This window comes from Hippoglossus hippoglossus, chromosome 1 (assembly GCF_009819705.1).
Source record: "Hippoglossus hippoglossus isolate fHipHip1 chromosome 1, fHipHip1.pri, whole genome shotgun sequence".
NCBI lineage: Eukaryota > Metazoa > Chordata > Actinopteri > Pleuronectiformes > Pleuronectidae > Hippoglossus > Hippoglossus hippoglossus.
In genome coordinates this window covers 785,821-796,959 of record NC_047151.1, presented here as the reverse complement: position 1 = coordinate 796,959, position 11,139 = coordinate 785,821, and the positions used below count along the sequence as shown (strand labels likewise).

At 39.7% G+C, this 11,139-nt stretch overlaps 1 protein-coding gene across 1 annotated transcript; it reads left to right on the top strand.

Moving 5' to 3' along the window:
- The first annotated feature begins 1,842 nt into the window (after positions 1 to 1,842).
- hand2 (heart and neural crest derivatives expressed 2) lies at positions 1,843 to 9,690 on the top strand. The gene is made up of 2 exons (XM_034608184.1): positions 1,843 to 2,930; positions 8,335 to 9,690. Exons 1-2 carry the CDS (start codon positions 2,310 to 2,312, stop codon positions 8,476 to 8,478), a joined length of 765 nt encoding a protein of 254 aa, XP_034464075.1. The 5' UTR covers positions 1,843 to 2,309; the 3' UTR covers positions 8,479 to 9,690.
- Positions 9,691 to 11,139: the final 1,449 nt, after the last annotated feature.

Here is an 11,139-nt window from a genome sequence, read left to right as displayed (position 1 = left end):
AAACATTAACAAATGATAATTGGGATGAAATATATTAGTATAACATTTTCATTTTGATGCATTTTAGCCAACAAAAACGAAGCTGCATTGCGATTTTATTCCAAGATTTTCTTTATTGATGGTCAGTAAGGAGTTATTTGGATTAACTTTGGATAAAACATTTTCCTCTTTCCTATATACCTGTGTGAATGTGAAACTAAATATAAACACATGTTTTAGCAATTTAATAAATGTGTTTAAGTAAAAAAAGAACTGTCATTCGTTGCAAAACGTGCTTGCTCCTGTCTGTCGGCCTTCAGAGTGTAACCATTCACACAAAGTAATAACACACAATCAAACGGGGCCCATCAGAATATACCAGCAGTGGCGGTGGGGGACTTTAGACAGACCATCACACAGGACACACTTGACAAGAATCGTGTAGTAAACAGAGGATAAATGATGCTGACTTGTAGAACTATACATGGAATAGTAACGATGACACATTATATTTATATAATTTGTAATGCAATACTCTGGGTCTAATTGTTTTAATTCTCTTCCAGATTTATGATCATTTTGTAGGTTGAGAGGATATGTTCGATTGTACAGCCAATGTCAAAGTAGCTTCAGCCGAAAATTGCAGTATAATTGAATAATATGGTCGCCAACAAGTAGACTATGACAAGAAAAGGTGAACATTGACTACTTTTTACTTTCCGCTCTTTAACTAAATGTTCGCAGGTGCAGGGAGTGCGATTAGATATCAAACTGAACAGTAATAAAATAGTGATATAGAAACATTTTAAATTCAGTGACATCCTTCAGTTGATCTCGCTGCAATACAATTGTGTCGGTCTGAGCTGATCACACAGAATTTGCCGACTTTAATTAGTACATTTGAATAAGCAAAATATGACTAATCAGAATTATCCTGCTGAAAAAACTCCAACGAGCCTCCTGTTGTATGTCCCTATAGCTTATGTCGCAGGACCTGACTGGTGTTTAAAGTACACTCACTGGTAGCTGTGCTGCTGGAGCTGCGCCGCTCCTCCTCTCTGTCGTCTGCGGTTACTGCTGCCAGATCATCAACTCTTTCAAGCTTTTGGATTTTTCTGGAGTGTAACTTCTTTCCGCTGAACTTTTCAGCCACACTTTTTGTGGAAAGCGAGCGTCCAGCAATCCACCGACGACTGCTTCGGTGTTTAAATCAGCATGAACACATAACCGGTAAGTGGGCGAGACGTAGGACTGAATTGAACTTTCCCAAACATAGGTCGCCTTTTAGATGTAATTTTAAAAGACAGTCTATCAATAACACAAGAAGACATTTCAAGAGGACCAAATAGAATTGGTTCAACATATGTCTGGTAATGTGGAGAACATTCGGCCTTGCGTGAACATAAATTTGCTTCAATTATGACATTATTGTCAAACATGCATGTACCTCGTTATAACAGGAGAGCAGCATTTCAAACTGTGTGCAAAAAAAAAGAGTTGAAAACTTTTAGAATACATTAATAAATAATTAGTTTTCATTTTGTAAACATTTCGGGCAGCCTCTTGCACATAAGCTACAGAACTCCCAACTCACTTACTCTTGACCTTGTAATGGTTGCAGTGGTGCAAAGGCGATGTGTGTGTGGCAGCAGGTCTATTTAGCAGGCCCACTGAAGTTTAGGACTAGCAAACAGACCACGAAGACGGGGTCGGGGTGAGATTTGCCATTGGTTGATGAATGTTGAGAAGTCAGTTTCTCCTCCCCGGTAGTAGAGATGACGTAGTAACTCAGACACGGTCTCTCCCTCCCTCATACAGACTGTCTTTAGAGCTCAGTATCGACTAGCCAGTGGTGACCCGGTGCTTGCCAAGAAAGGTTCTGCCTTGCCAGTGGGGACTCTGAGGCATACAACTACCAACTGTTACCAGCTGACTCAGAGAAGAAAAAGATGCATTTGCCCATAGAGAAGGAAAAGGAGTAACACGAGCTGCTGTGACTTTATTACGAGAGGTGGAAGGAGAGGAACAATGTTGTAGAGGAGGAGTTGTGTGGACAGAACCGAGCAGCCCACCATTCACAGATCTAGCCCGGGTGCAGCCTCATGCTGCAGACGTGACAGTCTGCATTCCAGTCGCTCCTGTCGGACCCCGCTGAGGAGCCTCCTCAAGATGCTATCCGCTCCGGACAACCGTTAAACGGCGAAGGCGAGCCTGCAGCATCCGACAAAGACGCACGCGTGTGTGTGCGTGTGTGTGTGTGTGTGTCTCTGTGTGTGTCTCTGTGTGTGTGGCTGGGTGGTGGGGGCTCCTGAGTGCGTGTTTGTGTCACCATGAGTCTTGTCTCGGGCTTCCCTCACCACCCGGCCATGCACCATCACGACAGCCATCACTATTCCTTGCATGCTGCGACTGCTAGTCGATGTCACGAGGACTCCGGAGCTCCTCCTTACTTCACGAGCTGGCTGATAAGCCACGCGGATATGTCTCCCACTGAGTACAGCCTTGCGCCCGGCTACAGTCCAGAGTACCATGGCAACAACAGCGGCGGGTCCACTGGCGGCCTTGACCCCCACCATCATCATCACCACCACTATGGGCCCGGCAGTTTGGTTCCGGGGGCCGGGACCATTTCAGTTAACGGAGCTACGGTCGGTATGCACCTCCACCACCACACACATCCTCGGACTGTGAAGCGGAGACCTACGGCCAACCGCAAAGAGAGGCGGCGGACCCAGAGCATTAACTCGGCCTTTGCGGAGCTGAGAGAGTGTATTCCCAACGTCCCGGCAGACACCAAGCTGTCCAAGATCAAGACACTGCGGCTGGCTACCAGCTACATCTCGTACCTGATGGACATCCTGGACAAGGACGGACAGCACGGAGACACACAGGCTTTCAAGGCCGAGCTGAAAAAGTCGGAGGTTCGAGAGGAGCGGAGGAAGAGAGAGGCGGTAAGAGCATGTGCACAGGGATATAGTTTAAGAACTTGTGAACTTAAGTGACATAATGTATCCTGAAAGAGCTTTGGTAATAACATGAGAATAAACATCATCGTTAAATGTTATAGTTCCGCTTTACTTGCAGATTCAGGCCAAAACTATCGTCACTCTGCATTGCTGCGTTTAGCCTAAAAGAACATGGGCAGTTCTCAGCAGGGTCTGACGATCACAGCTCGGCTATTCATAAAGGCAATGTCTGAATCCGAAAATGTTGCAATTGAAATATGCATTTTGTTCATTATCTTAAGGACTAAATCAGTCATTATGGTTCTATTAGACAGTGCATATTGCATATATGTAGAACACACACACACACACACACACACACACACACACACACACACACACACACACATTTGCATGCAGAATGTTAGTTTTACTATGTAAATATAATGTTTAAAATGTCAAATATTATAACGCTATTTCGACGGAATTCATGTGCGATCCTGCACGGCTCTTGTCAAAGGTCTGTATACAGCTTATTTGTCATCACTTCCCGGTGGGGTTGCCGCCACATTTCTTTAAATTATTTTCTATTACTTCTCAATAGCCTATTTTCTGCACCATGATAAAACGGCGTAATTAAGTGCGTTTTAAACCAGAGCTTTGCGGCACTGATTTGGCTCATTATCCACGAATAATGTGCCGAGTGGCGACAGCCTAGTTTACTGAGGACGGGAAGACAGATGGGCCTACAATAGTTCGCTCTCAGTGAAAGACATCCATGCGATGCGAGTAATAATACGACAAGACAGTGTTGAATTCTTCAGTAAGAGTTTTAATTTTCAAGTGGTTATTTTATAACCTTTTACACAAAATTCAACTTGACTCCCCACATTAATAGACACTTTTCTCTAAATCTCCAAAATCTTTTTCTGTTAGGCTACATTTTTTTCACCGTGAGAAGGAGAGACAGCTAGAGCTAAGATAACCTACACTAGGCTAAAAACATCAGGGTGTGCAAAGTAAACACCACTCAAGGAATTACACTCGCACATAGGCTAGTGCACTTATTAGGAGGTAATCTAATAGCCCCGTGCATTGAGAGAGAAATTTAAACATTCTGCACACCAGTACCTGCTAAGGGGAGAATTAGCAGTAACATATACGTGTTTGCCCAAATGCTACTTGTAATGTCTGTTATATTATCTACATAGTTTTGATCCCTATATTCTACTGCCCACATCCTATCGCTGCAGCTTAACAAAGCCCTACAGTGTCCAAATAATGAGTATTTGGCCCATCCAAGAGATTTAAATCAAATTCAAATGCCTTTGCTTGCCTTTTTCACAGAAGTACAATTGATATACATACATTGGTATACATCAATATGCACTCTTTTCAGCACTGCAGCCAAAAGTATCATACTGCTGCTATAATCATATTTAAGTTAAAGGAGATATCCTCTTTTTTTTAATTGCTGCCTAAAGGTCATGATTTACCTTTATACACTAAGAGAACTCTAGTATGCCTTTAAGCTTTGACAAAAGCTGCATGTTGTTTCCACACACATTATCTCATGATAAATGGCTACCACATTTTACTTCGTTCAGAGCAAACGTTCAACTTAAGACCATCAAGGGAGCTTTTATGTACAACCATATATGACAATACAGAAGGTCAGAATAGAATAGAAGAGGACAGAACAGAATAATTATTTCCTGTCCGCCCTCTAACGTGCTGCCTATAGGAAGTGTTGTGCATAATGGAAGCCAGAAAGCATTTTCCCTCACATTTCAAACTGCAATCACTAATAGGAGGATGTATTTCTTTTAATAACTCATGTCAAGTCTTAAATAAATCTCTAGTCCTTGATTTAAATACACACTCTCCTGCTACAACTGAGACACATATAGTGAAATAAAATATATTTAATATGAGTCCCATATTTTACAAAGAAAAATCCTTCAAATGTTATATTAAGCTAAAAAGTTTGAGCCTCATTGTAGTATAGGTAAGCCTTTACAAGAATGATCTAAATGTTGGCTACATAAGTGAGTTTGAGTTTGTTTGAATGTTCCTCTAAACTTTCAAATAAGGGGGTAGCTGATGTTTCCAACTCAGTAATTTCAGGAAGTTTACAATAAACATTTTTGTGCAAGGGGAAATTTATAACTAAGAACTACAATTCTTAAGATGTTTGTCTTAATCCACACTGTTCCGTTTTTGTTTGTTTCAGATTTGCTTGATGTGGATTTACTCAGTTTGTTGTTCTGTAGTGGAATAATCAATTGATTTCGTCTGTGATCAATTGACTTTACAGACAGGGTCGGGATCCTGCTGGATTTTACACAATGATGTTTTTCAATCACTTTTACTTATTTTAGGCTACAATTTGCATAATTTTATGTAGGCAATTACATTGTACATTTTTTATTTAATCTTTAATCCTAATTATATTATCACATCGCTGCTGCAAACTAATTTCGAATGTAAATTTAGACCATTATCTATACTATAACTACTATCTGATACAGGCAATAGATTAAGACTTATAACAGTAAGAATACTTTAGTGACAGACCTGCTTGTTATCGCCTGAATAACGACATGACTTCAATTTGTTGGAGACAAAACCGTTTTTATCGCTACCTCCGTGCCTTACCTGACGTTTGGTTCTCTGTGAGTAAATGTGCAAGATATAGAGATCTTTAATTTGTCATGTCAATGTCAAAGACAGAATAGTTGTTTACTTTCAGTGAAACCCGTTGGGATGGAAATTGCGGTAGGAGGACATAATGTGATTCGTAGCCTAGAGTGAACCTCAGTGTTGTTACATGAGTGGGACTAAAAACTGGTGTCACAGATGTGCTGCAAGAACTTTCAAAAACCCTCCAAGGAAGTGCTCACGAATAACTAAACACTGACTAAAGCCTTGTTCGGTCATATTCACACCACACGTCTGAGATTATAGAGAAGATCGAATGGCTGTTTCGACAAGGCGATTTAGTAAGGTTTCAGTTTAAACTACGAGACACTGTGTCCTTAATTATCATTTATTTTATTCTTTATCAACAGTGACTTATTATTATAATAGATGAACATCTTAGATGTTTATCAAATGATAACGTGAAATAAATGACCTGTTAATATTACTTAAAAATCTAGTGCTAGTGTAAAATTATAATTTGTTATTCACAGATCCAGGTATTATTTTATCGACGTGCGTTGTTATTGTATTATCTTCTCTTATCTTGTTCGCTTTTTAATATATCATATTTTATATAATATTTAGGCCTACTGTTTTTTGCTATTGTTTGGTTAAAAAAAGTAGAACAGATCGCATTCAAAGAGGGACTTGCGTTAGACTGTTATTGAAAAGTACATTATACAATTCTAAATAAAAATTGCGATTGGATGTTAACTGTGCAGATGTTGTATTTTATGCAGTAATTGCCTACACACACAACATTCGCATTTCACAATCCTATGGTTTAATTAATGCAACTGGATCGAAATGGTAGATTTGGTTGGTTTGATTTTTTTTTTTTTTATGGTTTTCTTGTAGACAGAGTCACTCTGAATTTATAGATCTGGCAGTTTAAAGCAAACCTTGATCTTGTATAGCAGCTTATTAAGAGCACATTTCTGGGACGGCACCAACATCAAGGACTGCTGAGCTCTCTTCTATTGAACTCTTTCTTTGTAACGTGTTTACTTAAAATTTCATTTAGCACCATACCAAGATTTATTTTCTCGGGTAATACAAAGTATTCAGATCAGTTACGATGATAAATATCATATATAACATATAAATAGTCGCCTATAAGTATAGTGGAACTTGGAAGAGTTCAAATGTTGGCTACTGTGTTGCATTTCGTCTCTATGATGGTGGCTGGAGGAATTTAGTGTGTTTACCGTCGTCGTCATATTTTAAAATGAGAAAAATGGAGAGTCGGGACAGGTGTAAATCCTAAAGATCTCGTCTTTCAACGCAAACAGACGGACTGAATGTGGATGAGCACATTCAACACCGTTGATGACTGCAACGGGAGAAGATCAAGGGGAATTCTTTGCCACTGATTGGTTGAGAAAATCCGTCCCATAATAGGTGGTGTTGCATTGTCAAGGGTTTGGCTGGTGCAATGGAACGAGTTTGTTCATTGCAGTGTTATTCAATATGCAGCATGCTAAATAACTTGACATCCCTTATGTAGCGTGTAGAGCAGCTTGTCATGTGTGTCAACAATGCACACCCACCTGGCGCTCACAACGATCTGCTCGTTATGTGCGCTCCCGTCACGTCCAGTGTACATATACTAATATACGAATCTGTCAATTGTGTTATTACCTAAAAGAAAAGTCAAAATACGACAAAACTGATGAATGCGGCAACTTAAAACATCTTGTGGGTTTTTGCATAAGGCCCAATGTGTGGATATGGTGTGGATTTTTAAAATCAGACTTATTTTGGATCGTATGGACTTGACGCGCTTGTACGCGCACACAAAAGCCAGCTGACAGAGCTTGAGGCAGGGTGCACCTGGCCAGTCTATGGCGCAACTGAAATATAGCGACATTAGAGTCTTCAGTTAGTCTTCGATGGATGACTTGTTAGCCTTCATCACCTTTATCATTCTTTGTGGTGTAGTATTATACTATTATTAGCTTACTAGGCCGATGATGATGGCTGTTATTATTAGCGTATATCCGTAGTAGTAGTAGGCCTCGTAGTATAGTCTATGATAATGATTATTACCGCTGGAGCTTATGCTTAAAGTCGTCTGTTTTTATTTTTAAGTTTTTATATATTTTTTTGACGGATTGGGCAAAAAATACCGAAGAAGCCGTTTCCTATGTGGAGTGGCAACATGAAAACCGTTCGATTATTCACATGGGCACACACACTAACACATATGCAGGCAGGCGGATGAGAGCAATTTACTATTATAAAATAAACTGCAGACACATTTTGTTCAATAAAGTTTGTTCATTCAATCAAAGGATGGTGAAGTATGGAGCTTTGACACGCATCTTAGTTCAACGTTGCAATATAAGAGTGTGTTATGTGTATAGCAATAAGTCATTTGTGTAACTCGTATTTGTTCTGGTGCATTAACCAAACGCTGTAGCCTACACAATATGGATTCCGGCTGCAGGGAAAGTGATGCTTTAGCTGGTGTCCAAGCAGACAGGTTCCTATACTCGCTTTCATCTGTAGGCTACACGATTCAAATCTTAAATGCATAGTGAATTAAGAGAAATGAGCAAAGTGAATAAAGTTATGTGAATACGGAATGATTTCCTCATTGTCTGTGTTCATAAAATAAGAGTGATACATGTTGCAAAAATGGGATTTTGCGTTAAAAAGCGCACCATATCGTCTCCATAATCTAAATACAAAATTGTGTCTGCAGGTGGAGATCCCAAAGACAACTTCATCGTCATCATCACCATCATCATCGTCCTCGTCGCTGTTCTCCTCATCAGCGGGCGATAAGAAGAGTAAAGGACGCACAGGGTGGCCTCAACATGTCTGGGCTCTGGAACTCAAACAGTAGCACTCTTGTTTCCACCATCTCTGCCCTCAAAGAGTGTGACAGCATCGACCCGATCTGAGGAACTGTAATGCAGCCATTGTCGTCTCAGCTTCACACAGAACCGTAGACGCTGTACAAACTTGTAGCCTAAAGCTCCCTTTACTTTATATCGATGAGTCTCCGAAGATCACTGGCGTGCTTATTGGGTAGAGATCACTCCCCTACTTTCATTAGCAGAGACCTCTTGTGCTGTGTAAAGGTTTAACTTTGAACCATCATTTCCTCGACAGAGAAAACTCCCATGAATCACATATTCTTTGTTCTGTTTTTTTGACTGAAGATTTTAATAGAAAACAATAACACAAACGGGTAATTTACATCTACACTTGATGTGGAAAATGTCAACCACCCCTTTCTAGTAATTCAATATGTTTGATGTCAGTGGAAGACTAATTGAAAATACAATAAATGTCTGTGGGCTTGAGCTAAAGAGCATATGTGCATTAGAGACAGATCAGTGGGGTCGGTGGGGTTAAAATAACATACTAACTATTAATAATGTGTATATTTGGCCTCATAAATCGATAGGGTCTACTCTTACAATCGTCGCGCCGCTGGTGCGTCTAACTTAACCAGTTTTGCGACAGATATTCTCGCTGTCAGCTTCTCGAAGACCTCATTAAATAATCTACAATGGTGTGCGGCAAAGAATTTTCCTCTGAGGCAAAACAGAATGCGCTGGGGATAGGCCAAACCATCTCTCTCTCTCTCTCTCTCTCTCTCTCTCTCTCTCTCGCCAAACAGCCACACACACACACACACACACACTGGGTGTTGACGCGCTCTTTGATGTACTTGATTATATATTTTTATGTGCAATTGGACCGATGGCCACAACAGCCTCTGAGTGACAGCGGACATTTACTGTTCCTCTTATTGTACCACAAGGTAGGCTTATGTGAAATTCTCCTTCTGTGTTTCCTCTAATAACTTTGAATTGTAAATGTGGTGACGTCACAGTAATGCAAAAGTGTCCATGTTGTGCTGTGGAAAATGTGGTAGGACTCTTCTAGTGTGGGATGTAAACAGTGTCATAAATTGAATAAACCACCACCTGCTTATAGTAACTGGTGCAAACTGGGCTTCTTTCTTACGTTTAGGTGGTCAATGACTGATTCAGAAATAAAACGGGCATAGAGCTCTACTGAAGAAGTAAAAGACATCTTTCAAATTTGTTTCGTTCAGCTTGTGAAAAGGGCTCCCTTTGTTAAAGCTGAATAATAATGTTCTCACATCATAATGAAAAAGCGTGCTGTCCAAAATTATGCACAGGCTAGATGATGTTCTTCACATTCAAAAAGGTGTAAAATCGAATTAAATTGGAAGGTGAATTTGAGTAATCCCGGACATTTCTTGCATTCTGTGATTTATTCCGATATCTGTTTTAGACATTAGATCAACATATAATATATGTAATTGTAGTATATAATAATTGAGATATCATACTCAGAGGAGACATGGTACAGCTTGAAGTGTTGTTTGTGCCAAAAAAGAAAAGTCTTCCTTAATTTCATAATCTGGGAAAGGTCACTTTGTAATCTGGGACACTTGTATTAGCCTTTAAAAAAGCTTTAATCAAAAAGCATTGTAAAAAATATTACTAAGAAAAAGAATAAGAAAGTATATTATTTATAGAAATGTCATTAATTCATATTGACATATAAAAGTCATATTTCTTTCATAAAGAACCCATAGCCTAAATATATAAACTATATAATCCATTAAAAACATTCTATTAAAGGTGTAGCACAATTTTTTTTTTTTCAATTGAAATTTAATCAACAGCAAGCAAAAATAACAACAACATTTTATTCATTGAGTAATTATATTGGGGCTACTCAGTGAACAAACAGTCCTTGCAGGTGAGAGACCCATCAGCCCCCATTGTTTTCTTCACATGTTTGGTAAAACCAATCGCTGCAGACCACTGGGCAGACAATCGTCTGTGCTTTTTGGATCATCTCTGTCTTAGAGAGCTAATTATGTGCTAGTTAACTGACCAGATCAGTTTAAACAGACAGAAACACACTATACCCACCATTGCAGACCATATGCTACATCTCTTATCTTATCATTTTATTTTACTTCAGGAAGTCCCTAAATGCATATTTACCCCATTTAGAGAATTGAAATGACTGTCCCAGATTACCCGAAGCATGCTGTCACGCTCTAGCCCCTCTGTGGCTGTGGCTGAAGGGGTAGAGAGCGGGTAGAGTTCGGGTTGAGGGAGTAGGGGGTGGAGCGTAGAGCAGTCACCCTAACCAGAAGGTCGGTGGTTCGATCCCAGTCTTCCCCATCTGCATGCTGAAGTGTCCTTGGGCAAGATTGTGAACCCTGTGTGTAAGAATGGGTGAATGGCAATAAACAGTACTGTAAAGTGCTTTGAGTGCTCATCAAGACTAGAAAAGCACATTATCAATAATTTTTGATAAAGTAGGACAACAACAACAAATTTAAAAACAAATTTTCAACAACTCAATGCACATTGAGTTGCTTGAATACATCACAAACAATTTGATACCAATTAGGAACATTGTCTAATTTATGACAGATTATATCCATAACATTAATCTTGTCACAATCCTATATCATTGGGGGAGGGCTTTTGATTGACATTTCTCC

Excerpts from the sequence above, each read along its gene's own strand:
- hand2 (XM_034608184.1), top strand. The coding sequence starts at position 2,310 with ATGAGTCTTGTCTCGGGCTTCCCTCACCACCCGGCCATGCACCATCAC. Across the intron at positions 2,931-8,334 it reads AGCGGAGGAAGAGAGAGGCG|GTGGAGATCCCAAAGACAAC; the intron begins GTAAGAGCATGT and ends TTGTGTCTGCAG.